Source organism: Aulonocara stuartgranti (genome assembly GCF_965226115.1).
Source record: "Aulonocara stuartgranti genome assembly, chromosome: 2".
Taxonomy (NCBI): Eukaryota; Metazoa; Chordata; class Actinopteri; order Cichliformes; family Cichlidae; genus Aulonocara; species Aulonocara stuartgranti.
The window spans coordinates 24,107,965-24,124,037 of NC_138940.1; the positions used below are offsets into that span (position 1 = coordinate 24,107,965).

Genomic DNA, 16,073 nt, shown 5'->3' on the forward strand with positions numbered 1-16,073 from the left:
GTGCTGCAATTACTGGGACCCAGAAAGATCGAAAGTGTCTTAGATTAATGCCTGAATCTTACAGCATATAATGTTAATAAACAGCTAACAACTCAACGACACGGTGTCCTGGTGTGCTCAGCAACTTAAACAAAATTAAACACACGCATTTGGCGAATATCCGAATTGTGTATCTCATATAAACACGAGAAGGTCTTATGATTCCAGGCTGGGGCTAGCCTGACATCTGCTGGGACAAAACCAGCAATGCAATATGATAGATAAAACACAGGAAATAATAAAAAAAAGTTCATTCTTACATATATAAAATAATATTTGACTATGTGTCTTTGGTAACATGTAAATTATCCATTAGCTTTATGAGCAAAACTCCCATGAGTGAGAGAAATAAGATCATCGATGAATAATTGACCAGTTAGTCACTCCTCTGAGCTATTCTTGCTCCTCGTGTGAATTTCGTCACTGGCTGGGTGATGTAGACCCGCTAAATCGGTTATCTGTTCAAACGACCAGAAGTCATTGTTTTTTCCCCTGGCGAACGGCTGGTCATCGCTCTAGCTTGTGATTGGACGCTGGCGAGCGGGGCCGGCTCAGCAGCCAATCCCACCCTTCGGTGGCCCACCGAAACGCCTCCCGCATATCGTACCCTTTAAATGACGTCACACCCAGTGAACGCGATACGCACCAAATTTCTGGACAGTGGTCGGTCATTGCGGTAAGAAGTAGTAACAAGAAGAGAAGACTGACGCCGTTTCTGGTTAAGCAGACTTTGCTGCCGTCTCCAGCTGACCGGAATAGTGGTTACTCAAAGGTAGGAAGCCCAGCCAGGGCCGGACTGTGTATATTTGTGTGTACGAGCCTTGTCACTGTGAAATTAGAGATGGGTCGGACTGGGTTGTGGCCTGCAGGTGCGACTTCTGTTTGCCTCATGTAAAGGCTATAGAGTTCTTTAAAAAAAAAAAAAACACTTAATAGGCTAAACTAAATTCTGTTGACTAACCCTGATAATAAGTGGGCTAGTCATACTAACAAACGCTTATTGAAAATACAAACGGATCAAATATTAACAGACTAGCTTTAGCTTAACTCAGATTAATTCAAGACAGCGTTGCTGAGCAACAAAGGTTCCGGTTATAGTTTCTGTTCTTTTTTTCTTTTTGTTTTCGTGTCTTTTTTTAGTTTAGAGCTTTTTTTTTTCTCAGTTTGCTCCAAGCACCTGTTTATATGACAGAATTATGGTTCTGATTGCTCTTAATTGGGTCCAATGGGGTGTCTTAATATACACGGAGTCTTGTCTTGTCTCTAGACAAAGACAAGGTAAACAGGGGCTGCCAGGCTACCGAACTGCTTTGCCACAGCTCAGCTTGTACAAACATGATGTAAATCTAATGTAAGCTCATTCATTTTGGGCAATATGGGCTTTTACCCCCCCCCCCCCCCCCCTTTATTTATTTATTTATTATAGCTGGTCCTTTTAGGCCCTGGTATTTAGGTAGATATGTGTATTTTCTCTGAACAGAATTTTTAAATTGGCATCATATCTTAAGTAGTTCAAGTCCTATGTACTAAAAAACATTAAAATGCCCAAATAGATTTTTTTTCTTTTACTACTTAATGCTAATTATTAGCACTTCTTTTGGGTTTGTGAGGCTATATTTTAAATATTCCATAGTAATGCTTACGTGTTCTGCTTTACCACCCAGTTTATTTTCCAGATGTTAGTGTTAAACTCAGCCACAAGGATAACACAACTGTTAGGGAAACTTCTTGCTTGTCATTATTTAACAATGGCATTTTCAGTGGCATTTAAAGGATTCAGGAAGGTTTAGTGTTCAGTGTCCAGGTACTCCGTGTGCCCTGTTTGTCTGTGATATTGTCATCATGATACTGTTGTGGAAACACATGTGATCTCACTTCACTCATTTATTTTTGCTTTTCATCAGAGGGGAAAAACAAACACATGCAAATTATCACTCTCGGACACAGTAAAGACACACTGAGAAAACCTTCATAGAAATCAACGTCTATTAAAATCTTTTCATTAAAACTTAACCCTGTACCAAAGTCTAGTAAGAAATGTACGTAGGTATAATAAAAGCCCATGGCCTTCAAGGTGAACTTTGACAGTATATGCAGACATCCTCATAGGTGTCAGGTTACCGATCATTTGTTTGGCTTCTTTCTCAACCTTCAACACGTAATCTTACACAGGAAGAGAGGGACAGAATAGACCTTCATCACAGGGGACACTTTGGCGTCACCTCTCATTGTCCCAGCAGGACAGGTGAGCTTATTCCAGTGTTGTTGTTTTTTTGCTGGTGAGTGTGCTGGCTTACTGTAACTACTTAAACAAATCATCAGGAATTGTTTTGTCCCTCCTAGGCATCTTTAGAGGGAGTGCCGTCTGCTAGTAGCTTGAAGAACATATTCAGGTGGTGAAATGCGTGAAAGCCGTGATAAAGCTTATTGTCACATGGGCTGCTAATGTTAACATTCCCACATCACTTTGAAAGTGGTATGAAACCAACCTCATAGCTTATCTGCAGGTATAACATTACCCAAGAGCCACAATCAAACATGGTTATTAATGCCATTGGGCAATGACACTTATAAAAAGACTTATGTACTTTGAACCCAATAAGAGATTTTCCATAAGTGATAAGTACAGAAAAGTACACTGTTAAATCCTACTGAGTAGATTAGTGGTAATAACGTTTTTCACCATCCAGTTTGGAAGTACTCTGTGTGTGCACCTTTTTTTAAATTACAGATGGGAGATTGAATGTGGATAAAAAGATGAGCAGGAAGGAATGAAAGCCATTTGGATGTTTATAGTGTACATATACAAGGTGAAAAAGGGATTCCAGTGATGTAAGCACCACCACAGTTTTCCAACTATCAGCCTTTTCTTTTTCTGTGGCTCTTCTACGTGAAAGCTAGCAAGTGTTTCGGTGTTGGCCTTCTCAGAAACCACTGGTTGGGAAATGCACTTGAAAGAAATGACTTTTAAATGGCTGATCTCAGACATAGTTTATTTACTTTGATAATGGCTTTGGGATCATTTTCTTTCCCGTTTGATTCGCACACTGACAAAAAGAAGACATGAACGTGTGATATAATGTGATAAGTGTGAAAATGCAACTTGTACGGGCCTTGTGGTTACAGAGTTCTTTCTTCCTCTCTCTTATTCACGTGTTCTACTGGCCTCACTCTGTACGCTGTGAAGCCAATCTTTCTGTCTGAATAGTAAAATAATTATGCTTGCCTCTGGAATGGTTGATGTGTTTTGTGACTGACCACTGAATCATAAGATATCCTCTGCAAACATTAGAGTAATGTACTGTGCTTGTCTTTCCTCTGTGGCTGAGTGGAGATAATGGCTGTTTGCCGAAAGTGTGGAATAGTCAACAGGTTAAAGAAGTAGTGAGTGAAGTGTGTGATGTATACAAACTAGAAACAGTTTCTCTTTTTTTTAGAACTTTGGCAAAATACTGCCAAATATTACTTTAGACTTTCTGAGTAGGAAACTGGAATATGGAGGAATTGAAAAGGTATTCTGTGTTGCTTCAGTGTATCTGCTTTCTAGTCAAGAAAAGGGCCATAATCACACCACCTTTAACTTTTTTTTTTTTTCTCTTTTCCTTTTAAGCAATCGTTTGACCTACAGCCAAACATGGAGAACCCGCCTCCATACCCAGGCAATGGCCCGACTGCTCCTGGTTACCCAGCCCAGGGCCCACCACCTCAAGGCTACCCAGGGTATCCTCAGCAGGGATACCCTGTGAACATGGAGCAACCTAACCCAGCTTACCCGAACTACCCTCCCGGACCAATGGGACCTGGCGGTCCTTATCCTGGACCAGGACAACCTCCTTATGGGTATGCTGGACAGCCTCAGTTTGGCTGGCAGGGTGGACCTCCTCCCGGGCCCATGTATGGGGAAGCTCCCAAAAACACAGGTAAGCACTGTGACCCAAATGTGCTACACAACACTTGTGAGTCCAAATCCAGCAGTACTAGCAGAACTACAAGTTGTCACTGTCCTTACACAATTTTAAGTCCTGTGCTGAATTACTTGTTGACTGGATGTTATGGAGATGCACTGGGAGTCTTGCAAGTCTGCATTCAGCTGCAAGGATTAGCTACTCGCATAACTCATAAACAGTAGGAAAGCTGTTTGTAGCTACATTGTTTTCACACACTGGTTTTTGAAAGGCATTTTGAAAACATTTTGGAGCTAAGAATGACCATATTTGTGTGAGACGATGCAGTGCTACCTTGTCAGCTGGCTACTAAAGGAACTGCACATTTTGGCACCTGGCATTGGTTTTAGGTCTGGAGGTTGCCCCTTGTTAGTACCACTAGGAAGCTGATCTGTTAACGTTAGCTGTACCTTTTTAAGATGGTTACATAAGTACCTTAAACACATATTCTTTGTAATGGCAAGAGAAGGGCCTTTCCGCTGCTCTAGCAAATATGCCAGATAAGCAAAATATCTTATTGCTCACTTGATCTTAGACCTTTAACATTTTCTTGATGAGTTTATGGTCATAGCTGGAGTAAAACTGGTGGTATGCTTTAGGACTGGCCTGCCTTGTGATTAACAAATTTCTACTGAATGAACAAGCTGTATTGCTCAGTCACATCCTCCTGAGGCATATGACAAAAAATAAAGCTTCATAAACAAAAACTGATGTCTATGTTTGTGACAAGTGAAGTGAACTATATTTAAATACTGAAGTGGACACATTTCAGTGGGCTCCTGAAACACGAGTTCCTGTTTGGGACAGGTGTGTAATTTCTCTTAGCTAGTTTTAGATTAGACTGAATATTACACCCTCGCTGCAAGAAGGAGCGCTTTCGCAGATCATTCATCCCAATAGCAGTTAGACTCTATAACTCCTCAATCACAATGTCATAAGTCACTGGACACTGTGAACAGCCACGGTCACCACTTCATGCATAATGGTGTGTGTGTGTGTGTGTGTGTGTGTGTGTGTGTGTGTGGTACAATAGCTATATAGTTTATGTTCTTCCATATTTTCAACCATATCCATGATCACATACTGTGTATGCTACCATTGTATATAGTGTATTATCTTACTTTTTTTCCATTGATTGTACTTATTTGTATTTTTGTATTTCCTTCTGATATCTGTACCTGAGCTGAGGTGACGCAAAAATTTCCCCGTTGTGGGATCAATAAAGTCTTATCTTATCTTATTGAATCTAAGCTTCATCAACGGGAAGTCACTACTTTAGCATGTAGTCGTTACTACTTTTTTTTTTTTTTTTTTTTCCCCCTTAAGTGTGTGCTTAACACAATAAAGTCAACATTGTTTAACAAAGTATACAACACACTCGGGCAGAATGGGGGGAAAAAAAACAGGATTTCATTTACATGCTTGGCTTCCTTGAAAAAGTCCCACTTTATTAATGTAAGCATTGGGGTTTCGCTGCTTTAAAAGCCACCATTCTGTTCCCTAACAACATCAACAAATAACGTGTTGTTAAGTCGTGGTACTTGATAATCTAATTGCCAATTTGACAAATGCCTGTGTTTCTACCAGGAACCTTAATGTGGTACAACTTCAAGCATCCCCGAGCAGGCAGCTAAGGTTTCAGATGTGTGAAGTCAAGTCGGGTTTTAGATGAAAGGTGTGTTAATGCGGCTTGAACTCCCCACTGAGCAGCCAATAAAGTGTAGCACAAGCTGGGAAAGAAAGGGCACGTTTTAAAAATAAATATTCAAAGTGAGTATGCAAAGAGAACAGCCTTGCATGAAGAAAACACGGCCAATCCTTCTATTTATGAAAGCGAGCACTAAGGTGTTGCTGCTTTTGTAGCCTAAGATAAACCTGATCTGGTCAATAAAAGCTAAGTGTGCTGTGACTGAGATTCTCATTGCACGCCATGTCGATTAGCGGCATTAAAAATAAATATTGGCCAAACATTTATTAACCTTTGCCACATCGTTATCAGAGTTCAGTATGAAAAGTGGTAAGCCATCTGTCCTTGCCTATTGGGTCAGTGGCATGTCACCTAGGTAACTTGCCTCCCAGCTGAAGCTGTTAAAAGCTGGATTAGTGTTTGCTTCCACATAAATGATTAATCAGAAACACAAAGAAGGTGAGATGTGCTCATTCAGGCTGGAGCAGCTGTTAAAGCTCATGTATGGCTAACATGATCATTTGCCTCGACAAGTTTCCACATGTTGGTGAAGGATGAAATAAAGCCACTGCTACACACGTGAAGTAAAGGGAAAGCACCGAAGGCGAGCTGATGTTAGTCAAGTGTAATGCTGTGTGATCATGGCTGTGCGCTGCTATGGTATTACTGTAAAGATTAAACTCCTAAGATGACTGTAATTAGAGGAAAAGTGTATAAACCCCTGGTTACACTTGAACTCCCTGCTGGAGATTTGACACTGAGAATTATATCACTGGACTTTATGTTGTTTTAGAAAAGAAATCACTAATTGCTTTCTTTTTCTTTAAAACCCTTTCCAACCTCTTTCTTCCATCTCTACTCTTTATTTCACTGTAGTGTACGTGGTTGAAGACAGGAGAAGGGATGACACAGCGGACACATGCCTGACAGCCTGCTGGACAGCTCTGTGCTGCTGCTGTCTCTGGGACATGCTGACATAACGCCATTCCCCTACTGATTGACCCCCATTACCCTCTTGCCCCTATTTCTGTGCCTCGAAGCCCATCGCCCTTTCTCCCATCTGACTTAAACCTTGCACTTCCTCACAAACGCCCCTCTGTTCCCTCCAGAAGTCTTGTATGTCTGTAAAGCTATAAATTACTTCTATAAATGAAGTCCTCGCTCCCACATGGAAGCTTCATCCCAGTGCTCTACCTTCATGTGCAACCCTCCACCTTCATGTGCAACCCTCCACACTGACTGACTGACCTGTCCACGGTTACACAGTTGCTGTCCACGGTTACACAGTAGCAGTTTCTAACAGAGCTTGTAAACATTACCAAAATCTCAGGCTCCTTACTAAAATTGTGCAACAACACACAAGCTACAGATTTGCACACACAATATGGTAGATGCCAAACATACAGCATACTATGATCTCAGGCTCATCCTGCGTGATTCACTTGGGCACTTTATAATGATTGCCTCTGTAATATACTCCTTCCTGTCTTCATAACCACATAAAAGCTTTCCTTACTCCTCCCCTTCAGCTATGCTATCTGCAAAACTTCAAGGACTCTTACCCAGTATGATGATACCCAAAGGCTGTGAGAACCCCGCTGCAGACAGGGCTGATGCTTGAAATGTTTCCCATCTCATTTGCACACAAGTCATTTTAACAAATGTACGTTTGTCCATAGGCGGTAAGACAATAAATGGAATGCTCTTATTTTATTATTTTGATTAATGGCAACATTTAACAGCCACAATGTTTTTCTTCATATACAAAGAAATGACTATCAATATTCAAAGGAGCTTGCAAAGAAAAGCATCTGGACTTCTGAAGAAGCTTCTCGGATGAGAGGTGAAACGTCTTCAAGCAACTTAAAGAAGTCCAGACGCTTTTCTTTGCAAGCTCCTTTGACTGCGATGACCTGGATGACTGAGAACCTTCACAGACTATCAATATTATTTTTATCATATTAGCTTTTCAGCTTTATTTCTCACTGAAACAAGATGTTGTGATTGCTATACAGACTGATCCAAATTACCCATACGATGCCTTTTTGCTGTAGATGATTAAAATAATTTATTGCCATAACCATAAAAGGCTCTGTTTGGGTTGTTTTTTGTTTTTTTTTAATGGGCAATGTGAATGAGGTATGTGTGTGTGTGCGTGTGCGATTTAGGCAGGGATGAAAGTGCAGATTTGTGGCTGTTGGTGACTGAGTTTTCAACTATTTTTAACACCAAATGTCTTACAATCAAATAAAAGGAAGGGGGGGGAGCAGAGGAGAAAATGAGACATAATTGGCAGCCAGTAGTTGTGGAGGAGGTAAATTACAAGATGCATAGTTACTCAAGCATAAACACTTTTAGGGTACTTGTACTTCTAGTGATTTTCTTTTTTGCCACAATACTTGAAATGCAGGATCTTTACATTTTCAGAAGAAATCCTAAAATAAACTGCACAGTTGAAACATCAATCTGTTGCTTATTATCCATGTTTATGAATCAAAATTAACATTACTATATATATTCAGAATATAAAGAAGACTTATTTGTAATGTAAGTTTCTGTATTTTACTTACACCTATAAGAGCTTTCTCTAATTGGCCACTTGGGGGCACTGTGGAAACAGTCTATGAAGCTAAAATTCCCTTGTAGCAACATTTTCCCAGTTACACTACCACTCTGTTTGTTTTTATCAAATATAAGTCTGACACTCACCTGCAAGCACTACTGCTTAATGTTTCCACTACAGTTGCCAGCTAAGCTAGTTCACTGCAACTGGTGGTAACAAAAGGAGACTCTTTCCCCACCCAAACTGCCTGCTGAGCTAAGAATGAGCCATCACTGAAAAGTCGTGAGCTTTGAGCATGAAAACTATCACTTTACACATTAAACATAGCATTAGACAGTTTTCACTGTATTTCACTTCATTTGTGGGATACAGCAGAGAGCTCACATGTGAATCAACCGTAGTTTGTATCACATTTCTCATTAAGCTAGCCTCCACAGTATTTATAACTGTTTCAATTAAAAGACATTCAAAGCTTTTTAAAGTTATAAGTTTAACTTGTGCTTATGCTGCTGTAACCTACACTGGCTGGGCAATTTATTATGTTCTTATTACTGCTAATATGCATTCAAACAATAACATGACAGAAACTTAAAGCATTTAGGTTTGAAGGCATGGCTGACGTGACATAGTTCAAACTAGGCTCAGAGTGGGAAGAAAGGTGATTTAAGTGACTTTGAATGTGGCATTGTTGTTAGTACCAGGTGGGCTAGTCTGAGATTTCCCATAGAACATGGGCTTGCAGAAAATGGTCTGGAAAAGAGAAAATATACAGTAAGCAGTTCTGTGGGGGAAAAAGCCTTGATGATGTCAGAGGCTGAACGAGAATGGCTAGACCCCTAATAGCTGATAGTTGAGTTACTATTGCCTGCCTAACGAACTCACTCTGTACAACCGAGGTATGCAGAAAAGCATCTCTGAATGCACGTTATGCCAAAACTTGAAGTTGATGGAGCAGAAGACCAGCAGAAGACCAGACCAGGCATCACTCCTGTCAGCTATTAACAGGAAACTGAGGCTACAACTCATAATAGAAGATTGGGAAAATGCCATGTGGTCTTATGAGTCTTGATTTTGCTGCAACACTTAGATGACAGGGTCAGAATTTGCCATAAACAACATAAAAAAAACATGGATTCATCCTGCTTCGTATCAATGGTTCAGCCTGATGTTGGTGTAACAGTGTGGGGGATATTTTCTTGTACCACGTTAGCACTGTTTAAATGCCACAGCTTAGCTGTGGATAATTGCTTACCATGTTTGTCCCTTTAACCATCTTCTGCTGTCATCTTTTCACAAAGCTCAGATCTCCTCAAACTACTTTCTTAAATATATGACAGTGAGGTCACTGTATTTAAACGGCTTCTACAGTCACCAGATCTCAAGCCAACAGAGCACCTTTGGGATGTGGGGTAATGGGAGAGTTACATTATGGACTTTGTGATGCTGTCATGCCACTTTGGAACAACATCTCTGAGGAATATTTCCAGAACCTTCTTTAGTCTGTGCCATGGAGACTTGATGCAAATCTGAAGGCAAAAGGAAGTCCAACCCGGTATTGGCAAGTTGTACCTAAAAGAGCGAGCAGTGAGCGTAAATGGACAGTAAATTCTACACATTTTAATCACATTACTAATACCCATTAATACAAACATTTTTAATGTTTATAGGAAACATTTACTAGAGTAGTTGCTGGTGGCATGGACATGAAGATGTCAGAGTTATATTTTTTAAACTGTGTTGTCTGAGCTGGCAATATATCAGATCCTGCCCTGTGCCTTATTGCGATAATTGCCTTGGCAACAGTGAGAAACCCCTAAAAAAAAGAGAGGGAGACCACAACTTCACCTGTCAAACCTGGCAGGTGTATTGCTGGAGACTAAGAGTGAAAGTGCAGGTTCGAGTCTGAGGTTGTGTTTTTTGGGGGCTTTTAAATTTGTAAGAAACATCATCAAAGGCACTGCGATATCATCTGCGACCGCACGCTCCTCCTTTATAATTAAGCCTTCATTCAAAATGCTGTCACATCTACTTTAGCTTATGTAAACATGCCCGAGTAAGTGTCAAGAGGCAGCAGATATAAAAAATGTAGCCCCCCCCCTCCCCCAGAGCATAGACGAGAGGGAAATGGTAGCTCTCTGTGTGTTTATAAAACACTGCTGTTAATTACCTCTTATTTTCCGAACAAACCTAAGGAAATTATGTACAGTTAACAAAGAAAGGGCTGGGTGCGGGCTGCCCGTTTTAATTATTGGAACTTTCCAGTACCAGCAACAAGCTCAAAGATACCTTTGAAATGCATTTCAGCATCACACAACTAATACGAATGCATGTCATAAAATAATGAGGATGTTCCGTATGAGTAACATCGGTAGTCTTCAAACGGAAAAGTGGGATGAAAGTGAAGTACACGTCACTCGGCTGAAGTAAACAATTATGTTTTATTGATAAGGTTTCTCAGAAGAGTCTCGTTTTCAGCGAATGTATAAGAATCATCTTTTGATAATACTGATTTGGTACATTATGACATCCAGCACGAGTCTCTTCACAGTGAGAGGGATCCATTACTGCTACTGCTGTTGGGATCTAGGACAGCTTCCGAACAAAAAGAAAAAAAAAAACAACCCCCAGTCAAAAACAACAAACTGGGGGTCGGGTGGGGGGGTCGATATTGTAGATATGGAGTATTAGAGTGCCACAAAACTCTAGAGTAGTAAGACCAGCTAAAGATTTTGCACATTACAAGCCACTTCCTCTTAGAAATATAAAACTTGATAATCTGAACAATATTCTACTGTGCTGCATAAAGGTAAGTCTATACACTGTACATCGAAATATATTTCGAAAAAACAGATTTCACAGTTTTAAAGACTTTATTTAAAGTATAAACTGTTTTTTTTAAAACACTTTATTACATAAATTATTCTTTTTGAGAGTGACTATTATTTGCCCTGGCAGCAAACGGAAATGAATACAAAAAAACCCCAAAAATGAACAATTTCTTACATATCTTACAAAAGAAAATAAACTCATCCATTTAATGTTCATATTGAATAGAACTGGTGACTCATTCATGATTGTCATATAGTACTAAGAATAAATAAATTTAAAAAAGAAGAAGAAGAAAATCAAATAAATACTAACGTAAGCATGTTGTCTGGACTCTGTGATTGGTGTGTTTGATCGTTCTGTACAGAAGTGCCTTATGTGAAAGTCTCACAATTCTACCGCGACTGGAACGTACAAAACTACGGCATCTACAGTATACGCAACATCCTGAAATTCAGTGTAGTCGGACACATATGTAAGTAGTATGATTCTTTTCCCCGTTTCAAAATAAACAATGCCGTGTGACACCACTGTCCACAAATATAGCCATCACATTTTTTTGACTTTGTTTTTGTTAAAAAGTTTACTTCGTAGTCTGTTAACAGCGTGGATTTTTCAAGGATGCCGTTAGCCCGCGTGTTGCTTGGTTGGGTGTCCGAGGTGGACAATGGGAGGCCTGAGACAGGGAGACGACTCATAGTGGTGGGCAACTCTTAGCGTTGCCGTGTCTGTCGCTGTGCACGACGTCCTCCTTTTGATGAGCAGTTTTAATGGCGGCACTCTGGAGTGCTCCTCCACTTTGGTCCCTTTTTTTTTGTTTTTTTTGCCTCTAGCGTCGATTAGAGACAGATAAGCCTCGATCGCAGAAGCCACCGCAGTGCAAACCCTCCGTGTTACCAGTAGCTGTCATGGACGCTCTCAGTGTGACCCAAAAAATATGGGCAAAAATATCACTATCTTTTTTAAAAAGGGGAATCTTCTTACTCATTAAGCAACAGTTCTCAAAGTTCTTCAGTGCTTTTTCAGTTGTTCAAAGTTTTTTCAAAAGAAAAAAAAAAAACAGAACAAAAAATCTGACTGACTAAACTGTATTTTTTATTTGTATTTTTATTTTTTTGCCTGTGGCAGTAAAATTAACAATGTGTTGTCTGGTAAGTCATTCTTTTTTAAAAGTCCCTGCAGCGTTCCGTGAATAACCCCGTTTGTTGGTTAAATCTCCATGGGTTTTAAGAGGAGGGAGGGTAAGAGAAAAAAAAAGGAACCGGGACAAAATCTCGAGATGTGAAAGTGGGAGAGAGTGGGAAGAGTCCGCCCTTCCAGTGGGCTGTTACCTCCTGCCCATCTCGTTCTGTCTGAGAAACTGGATGTTGTTGCTGCTGTCAGCCAGTTCTGGATACTGCTCCACAGGCAGTACATAGTAGCCGTCATAGCCCTGTACTCGACCTGTCGTTAGGAGCTGCTGTCTCTCCCCTTCTGTCCAGAGGCGACTGCCTCCCTTTCCGTCCCTAGCTCGCTGCTGTTCCTTGGCCCAGGCCCCCGCCAGCGCCCTCTGCCTGGCCAGCTCCAACAGTCTTACCTTCTCTTCGTCCAGCACGTCTGCAGCGAGCCCGTACCGAACGCTCAGTAATAATGATGGAACTGCAAACTCCACGGTCACTCCTCTCCTCGACCGCCCGCTCACTGTCACATTGATTCCGCTCTCCAGTGACTTGCGCCCGTTTGTGAGCCCCAGGGCCAGCAGGTCGCTGTCAGCAGAGCCTACCTTCACAAAGTAGTGGCAGTCCTTTCCATCCTGTGTGTAATGCGTGCCTTCGAGGTACTGCGCACCATTGAGCACCAGAGCCACTTTGCGGCTGTCTTCGCTGGCCAGCGCCGACACGCCAGCCACCACTCTCCCCTCCTGCAGCGCCACCATTACTCCTCTGCCTATTATGGGGGTGCTGGTGCCGAACCAGTGGCCAGGCTTGTCCTTGCGCCTGCGACGCTCCTTGTTGAGCAGACGACCCTCCAGGGCCATGAAGGCCTGGTTGTGCCGCTCAGCTGCTTGCTGCACCCCGGTTATGAGCTATATAGAAAAAGTTAAAGAAAAGCTTTGTCACTTTTTTGAAAGAGATGATAATGTAATAACACACAGCTGACCGCAGTGAGTAAATACAGGGCACATTTATATTAGATTTAAAAGAAAATGGTCAATATTTGATTTAATAATGAGAGTGGGTATATATTTTAAATAGGTGTACCTGTCCGTTCTCACAGTGCTGGGTGGCCTGCAGCTCATACGGTGGCTCCACAAAGTAGAGCGAGTGTCGAGGGAACCCTGGGATTATGTTACTGAGCTGGAAGCCAAACATTACCAGCCAACTCTTCACATCTACAGCAAGCAGACGAGGGGAAATTACTTTTGCTGAATGACAAAGTTAAACACAGTAGCAAATGAAGCAGTGGTTTTAGTATAACAAAAAACCAAAAAACTGAAAGCGTGTTTGCTTTTGTGACTTATCTCGTCCGTGCCATCTGTAGTACATTGTTACTAGCATAAACTATCTAGTCCACAACAATCTGTTCTGCTGAACACTAGAGATTCCTGACAGTCTCAGGACATAAGCTAAGATGAGCTTGTTAAGTAAACTAGAAGCGTTATTTTCCCTGCTTTTTAATATGCCAGGAAGAAACACAGCCAACCATCTGAGACAGAGTACAAGGGCTAAATATTCATACAACACATTTCACCATTTGGCCCACATAATATTTGTAACTCTCTACCTGTGACGTAGTTTTTAACATCCAGCATGTCACTGAGTGGGTTGTTGTTCTTGAACATATACAGATTAAAGGGAGCGGGATCTTTTCCTATCTTGGGCCACATGCTGTAGTCGGGTGAGGTCCACCGCCCAGCCAAGACATCGTAGTCCCGCTGGGTGAAGTGGACCAGCTTCGTCAAGGGGTCGTACAGGCCGCCGTGGAAACCCACCACCAGTTGGAACTCTGGGTTAGAGTCCAGATACACCTCGCCGTAGGCGGTGTACTGGACCTGGGTAAAAGAAGCAGATCACTCAAATATAAACAACAATGCGGATGGTGGAGGGAATAAATGTGGAACAGGTGTGATTCACAGCTGGATACCTGTTTGATCATTTGTCCATTGCTGCTGAAGACTGCTAGCGGTGTGCCGGTGTTGTCAGAAGCTATGTAATATTCCTCTCCACTGCTCACCTCCATGGCAAAGAGATGACCCTGATCATAGGACAGTTACAAATTCCCATTTTAGTTCAGGATCGTGTTTGTGCTGATTAATCAGTCTGTACCACAAACATTATAGGATGATCTTATAATTAACCAACCACGCCCACCTGGAGGTCATAGTAGAGTGACGAGATGTCAGAGCTGGAGTGATTGAAGATGTGCGTCACCCTGGTTGGATGGTTGAGGTCAGCATAGAAGAACTGAAGGTGCTGCCCCAGGCTGTTCCTTGTGGACACCCTGCGACCGAGCCCATCATAGTGATATACAACGCTCCAGCCTCCTGGACCTCTGTTGTACGCCCGCAGGAGCTGACCTTTGGAGTTATAGTCAAAAACGTCCGTCCCACGCTGACTCAGGAAGCCGTCTTCGTCCAAGCGATATTGGACATCTCCCAGGCGCGTAATGCGATCTCTGAGGTCGTAACGCAGAGGCAAGATCCGGGCACTGTTCCCAGGATTCAGCAGGTGGAGGTTACCGTTAAGGTCGTAGCTGTAGCGCCAGGTAGACCAATCATTCACCTGGAAACAAACAATGATGTTTGTAAATCAGAGTTATGGATACTTCAGCCTCTAATGAAGACACACCGCACGGTTAGAATCCCAGCCTCTCTGCTCACCTTGACGCCACTGAGCTGCCCGTCTCCATCGTAATCGTAGCGGTACTGTGTGGTGTTGGCGTAGGGCCCGATCTTAAGCTCTCTCTTCACCACACGTCCCATGCTGTCATACTGGACCGTCATCCAGTACATGAGAGAACGGAAGATCTCGTACTGGACCTCCTTGATGCGACCGTGGGTGTCAAAATGCTTACTCAGTGTCATAACGGCAGTGGTGATGATTTGATTGATGTCGTAGTAAATGACCCCAAACTTTCCAAAGTGTTCTATCTGTAAGGAGGAAAAAGCAAGAAAGGTAAGCTACAAATACTTGGAAAGGGCGTTGCTAAAACAGGAAAGTAAACCAGAACAAATCTTCTGCACCTTTCCAGAGATCTCATCATATCGGTAGAGGTCAACAGGCAGTGGCGTCTCACTGATGACCGGCTTCATGCTGGCAATCCGGAAGCTGTTGTCATGGTAGGTGTAGTCGAACCGCGCGTTGACCATCCCCTCCTCACTGAAGCGATAGATCTGCTTGTCGATAAGCGGGCCCATTTTGCGATAGCGGATGGTGCAGGAGAAACCCCCGCTCTGCAGGTTGACCATCTTTAGCACGCCGGCTGTCTCGTCATACCCAAAAGTGACGGCGGTGCTGTCGTAAACGATCTCCGACAGCTTTGTTAGCTTGCCGTACTTGTAGAGGACACGCCGCCCAGTGCCCAGGTAATGTACGGCCTGAGGTCTGCCGTCCTCACTGAAATCGTGGATGATGGAGGCGTTGCTCTCCGGAGGGTTGTAGGTGTTGCGAATATAGCCAACGGACACGTGCGTGAACATAGTGTGGCGAGCGACACTGGGCATCGTGACAGCTGTGACTCGACCCGAGGCGTCAAACTCAAAGACGTACTGCCTCTGGCTTTGCAGGAGCAGCACCATGGACTGGAAGCAGAGCAGGGAGGTGAAATACGGATTAATATAATAGCATTATCACTGCGTGACTTGTCTCCTGTGAAATAGCACCAGGAGTAATTTGCTCTCTCCCCTGACAAATCTGAACCTTCATAACCATAAAAATGATGTATTATTTCACTCAGTCCTACAATCCAAATTACTGTACTTTCTTGCTAATGCCTTCCTCTGGATGTGACTCTGCGGCTGACAGTGTTGAAGATA

At 42.4% G+C, this 16,073-nt stretch overlaps 2 protein-coding genes across 17 annotated transcripts in view; one reads left to right on the forward strand and one right to left on the reverse strand.

Annotated features, from left to right (window-relative positions):
• Positions 1-646: 646 nt before the first annotated feature.
• LOC309690154 (cysteine-rich and transmembrane domain-containing protein 1-like) lies at positions 647-7,758 on the forward strand. 2 transcript variants are annotated; one of them, XM_082507086.1, is made up of 4 exons: positions 647-811; positions 2,212-2,284; positions 3,650-3,959; positions 6,547-7,758. In XM_082507086.1, the coding sequence occupies exons 3-4, from the start codon at positions 3,674-3,676 to the stop codon at positions 6,648-6,650; spliced, it is 390 nt and encodes a 129-aa protein (XP_082363212.1). In that variant the 5' UTR covers positions 647-811; positions 2,212-2,284; positions 3,650-3,673; the 3' UTR covers positions 6,651-7,758. The 2 variants fall into 2 exon arrangements, with proteins under 2 accessions (XP_082363212.1, XP_082363211.1); XM_082507085.1 differs by lacking the exon at positions 2,212-2,284 and having other exon boundaries at positions 654-811.
• Positions 7,759-10,688: 2,930 nt separating this feature from the next.
• The window catches only part of tenm2a (teneurin transmembrane protein 2a), a 219,546-nt gene continuing 214,161 nt past the window's right edge, over positions 10,689-16,073 (reverse strand). For all 15 annotated transcript variants that reach the window (XM_082504195.1, XM_082504196.1, XM_082504190.1 and 12 more), the window contains 7 exons: positions 15,282-15,839; positions 14,919-15,188; positions 14,410-14,820; positions 14,183-14,293; positions 13,823-14,090; positions 13,300-13,430; positions 10,689-13,124 (listed from right to left, as the gene is read on the reverse strand). In XM_082504195.1, the coding sequence (XP_082360321.1) occupies positions 12,387-13,124; positions 13,300-13,430; positions 13,823-14,090; positions 14,183-14,293; positions 14,410-14,820; positions 14,919-15,188; positions 15,282-15,839 (2,487 nt within the window). In that variant the 3' untranslated portion in view covers positions 10,689-12,386. The remainder of the gene's footprint in view (positions 13,125-13,299; positions 13,431-13,822; positions 14,091-14,182; positions 14,294-14,409; positions 14,821-14,918; positions 15,189-15,281; positions 15,840-16,073) is intronic.

Excerpts from the sequence above, each read along its gene's own strand:
- LOC309690154 (XM_082507086.1), top strand. The coding sequence starts at position 3,674 with ATGGAGAACCCGCCTCCATACCCAGGCAATGGCCCGACTGCTCCTGGT. Across the intron at positions 3,960-6,546 it reads GGAAGCTCCCAAAAACACAG|TGTACGTGGTTGAAGACAGG; the intron begins GTAAGCACTGTG and ends ATTTCACTGTAG.